At 42.5% G+C, this 6000-nt stretch overlaps 1 protein-coding gene across 2 annotated transcripts; it reads right to left on the bottom strand.

The window, feature by feature from the left end:
- Positions 1-1067: 1067 nt before the first annotated feature.
- LOC115749350 (protein Iojap-related, mitochondrial) lies at positions 1068-3637 on the bottom strand. 2 transcript variants are annotated; one of them, XM_048279964.1, is made up of 4 exons: positions 3165-3637; positions 2680-2806; positions 2323-2432; positions 1068-1583 (listed from the first exon to the last, which is right to left on the bottom strand). In XM_048279964.1, the coding sequence occupies exons 1-4, from the start codon at positions 3468-3470 to the stop codon at positions 1512-1514; spliced, it is 615 nt and encodes a 204-aa protein (XP_048135921.1). In that variant the 5' UTR covers positions 3471-3637; the 3' UTR covers positions 1068-1511. The 2 variants fall into 2 exon arrangements, with proteins under 2 accessions (XP_048135921.1, XP_030541976.1); XM_030686116.2 differs by having other exon boundaries at positions 2335-2432; positions 3165-3630.
- Positions 3638-6000: the final 2363 nt, after the last annotated feature.

The following is a 6000-nucleotide window of genomic DNA, read 5'->3' as shown; positions in this document are numbered from 1 at the left end:
CCAAAATGCCCCTAAGAGAGGCGCAATTGCACATGTTGATGAGCACGTGTTAATCGGCCATTATTTTCAAAGGGTTTTTTTTAATAATGTGATCATATTAGATGATATTTTAGATTGAAGTCAACTATGAATAGAATTTCAAGAAACGAGCAATCCTCCGAATCAGGGATATCAAAAAAGCCCGCGCCAGATGGATAGACTCGACCCGAAAATTCATTTAATTTTCAGACATTTTCGAGCCAGGTTTGGTACTCGGGCCGGGCGGGCCCGCCGCCTTACTTTTTTTAAGACAAATGTTTTCTTTTAAAATTAATTTTTATTTTATTTTTTTTATTTTTTATTTTTTTCATTTAATGGGTTTGTTAATTGATTTTGATTCCAAAAAAAAAAAAAAAAAAAAGAATCGGACTAGAATCCGACCTGACCCGACCCGGCCCAGGTCAGGCCGGGTCAAGCTCAATATTGTTCTGTTTCGGGCCGGGTCAAAACCCGACCCTACCCGGCCCGTTGACACCCCTACTTCGAAGGGTTAATGAGCGATTAAGCTTAGGAGATGTCTGAGAACAAAATTAGCTCTGGGAGAACTTTCGGAAACGGTGTGTCATTTTAGAGGGATTTTAGTGATTTTTCCTTTTTCCTTCTTCAATACTGTTTTCTATGCAAAATGAATTTACATTATGTGCTGCAATTACAATTGTCAACAGATAAAAGTATATGATTAAAAAAAATAGCAAATGAAAAAATAACAACATCAGTGATAAATCAACTCTCATTGTACCAAAAAAAAAACAGGAGAATATTTTCGTTATCAATAACAATTAAGATTATAATTTTTATTTACTTAATACTCTACCCGCCGCCATTTACCATCCGCCCACCTATCAAACAAAACCTGGAGCAGATATTATCATGCCAATTACCAAACCACGGTAAATTTGTCAAAAACAAATTCTAAGATTTTCCAACAACGTTGAAGAATAAAATCAACCCATCTAAAACTTCCAGTCAAACAATAAACCTTTTGAAAAAGAATTCTGTTGGAAATAACTTTTCAAGTAACATCCAACTTCCGTGAAATAGAAAAGGACCCGAATGTCAAGTATAGTGAGCTCAGAATTTTGAGAATCCGACCGCATCTTGACAGGTTTCCAATCAAACTCACCAAAAATGAAATTACCGATCCGCCCATGCAAGTTAGGTCGGTTTTTTCGTTCAACCATATCTCAAACTTCTCTCTCTAATGGAGCAAGCCTAGTTAAAGCAGTTCGACTCCTTTGTTCCAGAAGAACAAATATGATTCCTCACCCCAAGGCGATCACGAAAGAAGAGAGATGGCACAATTACAACACGCACCAGCATCCTGCCCATTGATGGACAAATAAGACCTCGCACAGCCATGTCATTTGAATTCTCCGCGTCTTCAACAAGGTTCTAGCTCGAGAAACGGCAAGAACATGATCTTCAACCGTACAGAGGCAAAGGGCGAAGTAACTAGCAAACAGGGCAGTTCTTCATGCACCATTTTGAGTTCGCCGTTTCGAGTTGTTCTTGCGACGAATCTTCACTAAGGCCTTTCCCAAATCCTGAATACCAATGAGATGAAGTAATTAATGAAACAGACAAATTTTGACATCAAACATAGCTTCTACAGATGATGAGTTTACCAAACATACTCAAGTTCTAAGTACGGTTTGTTTAATCTGGCAAAGCACCATTCGATTATAAAAGCAGACAACTTCAATCTCCAATCTCACCCATCTAAACACTCACTTCTAACAGCATTCTTGACATGGATTTGGAGAAACCCACTTTCCAGAATATCTTCTAACACATTGAAGAGAGATAATATCATCTTCCAATCCAACCAGCCTAAAGGTAAAAGTCAATGAGTTGCCTTACGTCCACATGTTTTTCAACGGACGTAACTTGACGAAACTTCTATGGAGAAAAAAACCACAGCAACTGAGAAGGCGATATATAGACATCCTAAAGTCATATAAGGAGACACCCACGCATCCTAAAGTCATCTAAGGAGATAGGTACTTCTTTTATCAACCCCACGACCATATAGACGAGATTACAGGGTATTCTTCGTATCTCGCTCATTCGCCGTTCTACTGTTTCAGCCGAGATTCTCTAAGACTTCACCAACTGTGCATGTTTGCGGATTTGCATACATCAAAGAATAGAAGGAATAAAGAAGTATATGCAGTATGCACATACGAGAGACCTATCTTCGCAAACATTATTTCTACTTAATGAATGATCCACCGACATCAATAATAAAGCACAACATTTGAATGATAAGACTTGATCTGAGACTTCAAAACGCACCTGAATCGAATCCTCTTGGTAGGAGTCAGTCGACAGGAGACCATCCAAGTCATAATAAGCTCTGGCTTCTTCATCAAGAGCATGAACTACTACTTTGCCTGTAGGAAAACAAGATAGTTATAAACATAATAATCACACATGGACACAACCAATATAACAGACTCCATTTATGATAAATTCTCAGCCTTAATGCAAAACACACATGAGATCTCCATTTTTGACATGTAGAAATCAAGCGGATGAATACAGGTATCCAAGAGGAGTCTGTTGTGACGAACAAACAATAAAAAGAAATGTCAGCTGGTCAGAGTCACGGCTCGAATTGTTATCAATTGAAGTACACACCAGAGTCGACCACGACCCACTTTCCTTCCTTTACTTCTTTTTTTGCCGAAGATTTCCCCCCGCTTGATGTTGACCATGATACGCTCGGCAGCATCAGTCTTCGAGCTCCTTTTTGCTTTTGTTTAGCCTGCATTGGCCAAAAGCATCTCAGCACATAATGCTTCTCTCGATAGACTTCCAAATGGTTAGCGTACAACTACTTCGCATGAATAATTATTTCCGAGAAGGATTGTAGATATTTCCAAGTCGATCCCACGCTATGTAAATGTTCCTCTTCCTTGATAATCGAACATATGGTGTGTAGAACTCTAATTTTGGGCTCGACGTGATCAATTTTCTCAAAATTGCTAGGCGCGAAGATCGCATGGGGGAACAGAAAAAGACTCCTCCCACATAACCAACAAATCCTATGGGAAACTGTTCTTAGAGATCGAAAGGCTAATCAAAAATCGAACGCAAGAGTCGATTAGGAGCGATGGACATGCCTTGTAAAGAAGGGCTTGAGCGATGTTCTTCACGTGCCAAGAGGACCTGCCGGTGGCCAGCACGATGTAATCGGCCCAGTCGCGATCCTTGCGACCCGGGATCACCTTCACGTCGTCCGCCCTCACGTCGCTGAGCACCTTCTCCACCTCCTGCAGATCGAGGATTGACCACTGATCAACGCCGTGCGCCGCGGCGGTGGAGGTGGAGCAAGCGCGGCTCGCCCCCAGAAACCCTAGACTCCACTGCTGATATTGAGCGAGAGAGGATGACGGCGCGAGCCGCGAGCGTAGAAGAGCCGACCACATGAGGTCGCCGCACCTCTTCGAGATTGCGAGGCTCCGCCGATTCAGTCGGAAATGGCGGACTGCTTTGCCTCGCCTTACTGTCGAGCGAAGCCGGCATGCACTGTGCAGACCAGAGACGGAAAGACGTAAGCGAAGCGCCGTATACTCTTGACGATCAGTTTAGGGAAAATTCCCAAAAAACCCCCAAGTGAGACAACCGTGGCAAATTGGCCTCCCAAAGCGGACTGTTATCTCAATTTGCCCCCCATTTTACACGTCTATCTCAACTCAAACAAACCCTAGCTCATTGGCGGTCAAGATATTTGGCCGGACGATGCACCCTTTGACTTCACGTGACCATTTCGCGCGAGAGGAAGGGGTCTTTTGGTCGAAATTTGTGTTGAAATCTCTGATCGAACTCAATTTTCATCCTTCTAATTGCAATGGGATTGTTTGAAATAGGAGCGATCGATTATCGGTGCGGTCCGATCCCGCACTAGAATCGAAAATTGGACCGGAGGGATCGATTTCCAATTTTCGAAACTGTAAATCGAACCGAAGATCCTTACAACCAAATATACCGGTTCAGCCCTATTCTCAAGTAGTCCAGTGCAACCGTTAGTTCCACACTCCACAACTCACTATTTCGAGGATGATTTTTCTTTGCATTTCTCGGAAAAGAAGGGGGAAGATAAATCGAGAATGAACGAATCAAAGTGGATTGACAAGATGGAGGAGAGAGTTCAAAATCCGATGTGTTTTATGGACCAATTATAACTCCAAATAAGATAAAAATTATCATATTCGGTGTTTGAAAGAACACCGAATTCGAATATGTGCGGATATAAACCAAATAAAAAAACCATACCTAGGAGTGAGATAAAGCCGAATATGATATATAAATATAAAAGAACAAAGAAAAAAAAATGCTTCCTCTTCTCTGTTCGACATCGTCCTCTTTGCACTTCTCGATCAATCTCTCTTCTTGGCGTTGGCTCACCACCACCGCTGTCAAGGAGAATTTTTTGACAAATCTCTAGCAAAGGGGTTCATCCTCTTCTTCGCTTTCAAGGCCAAGCAGATCGATTTCTTTCTTCTCTACTTGAAGCCAATACTCTCTCATCGATCAATTAATCAAAGCAACTCACTGATAAGGAATGAAAAATTTACAGCCTACAAAAAATATAATCAACTCGTTCAGAATGTCTTAGTACATTGTCTTCTCTCTCGAGCAGAAGAAAGCTCACTAACGAGTCAAAAACAAGCAAGCTAAAAAAAAACACTCTGGATTTCTCTTTTTGGCATTGATCTTCAGTACTGTTGCTGCACATTTTCTTCGATTTGATCTGTATTAAGCAGGTGTGATTTTAAAAAATCTTCAAAGACTTTTATCCTATCTTAAATTGTACCGAATTTGTGATGGGATTTTCCACAATTCGAAGGATATTTGAAGAATTTTCAATCTGACCTTATTTTAGTCGGTTCCAATCCAAATCTGAACGATCAAACATAATCTAATTCTCTCCTGCTATCTAAACCCCACCACCAACGATTACCTCTCTTCATCTCCTATTCTTCTTGTTTTGCAATTTGATGAGCATACGTGCAAGACCAAATGGTGGTGGAAGCGACAGAGCCCGGAAGAAGATCACCCCCCTCCTTCTCCCGCCCCGGACTCTTCCCCCTACCATACCCCCAGGTTGGCCCCCGCCCCCGCCTCCGCCCCCGCCTCCGCCCCCTCCAACCCCTCTGCCTTCGCCTTTGCGGTGGTGGCTACTACACCTCCACCTCCTTTACCAAGCTCTCCTTCGGCACCGGCACGGAAAACTAACGACAGAGAGAGAGAAAGAGAATCGACCAAGGCTGAGAGCCTCCAGCGAGCGAGAGGGCGAGAGGCTGCAAGCGTAAGCTAGGCGTGCGAGCATTGACCGAGATGGTGAGAGGCTGAGAGCGTCGAGGCGTGCGAGGCTGCGAGGCTGCGAGCGTGAGACTCAGAGTGTCGACAGAGGGTTTCAGAAATTTTTTTTTGGGGGGGGGTGTGTTCTCAAAACGGAGGGTTTCAGATTAGGAAAGCTTGCCTTAGATAGTTTAGAATATGAGATTTAGTTTTATATTTAAAATAAAATTAAAAAAAACGTCCGTTCAGTTGGGCGGTCCATCGGTCCAGCTCTTTCTTCGGAATCGGGAATCGGATCGCCCGGACACCGATTCCATTTTTATGAGCCGGGAGCCGAACTAGATCTCCCCAAAACTGGACTGAATCGATTCGGTCCAATCGGTGTATTATGTTCAGCCCTAATATGAGGCATGTGTATCTAATCTAAGTGTTAATTGAGACAAAGTACACTCTAAGGCTTTGTTTCGAAAATGAGGGAAAATGGAAAATCAAGTGGAAAGTTGTGAAATTTTAAATTTTTTGTGAGTCAGAAAGTAGATAAATATTAGCATTTTGGTTTTTTTTTTTTCGCTACCAAGCTTGCTCCCAAACATCGCATGAGGAGCAATGTGCGAAAGAGGTCCCACTTGCGGGGAATATTTTCGAAATTTTGCG

This window comes from Rhodamnia argentea, chromosome 6 (assembly GCF_020921035.1).
Source record: "Rhodamnia argentea isolate NSW1041297 chromosome 6, ASM2092103v1, whole genome shotgun sequence".
NCBI classification, from domain to species: Eukaryota; Viridiplantae; Streptophyta; class Magnoliopsida; order Myrtales; family Myrtaceae; genus Rhodamnia; species Rhodamnia argentea.
This window is presented reverse-complemented; position numbering and strand designations above follow the sequence as displayed.

What these genes read in the sequence shown, in the direction of transcription:
- LOC115749350 (XM_048279964.1), bottom strand. Translation starts at nt 3,470, where the DNA reads ATGTGGTCGGCTCTTCTACGCTCGCGGCTCGCGCCGTCATCCTCTCTC. An exon ending in GTGGGTCGTGGTCGACTCTG is followed by an intron (nt 2,433 to 2,679) that starts GTGTGTACTTCA and finishes GTTTTCCTACAG; the next exon opens with GCAAAGTAGTAGTTCATGCT. An exon ending in CGATTCAGGTGCGTTTTGAA is followed by an intron (nt 1,584 to 2,322) that starts GTCTCAGATCAA and finishes ATTGGTATTCAG; the next exon opens with GATTTGGGAAAGGCCTTAGT.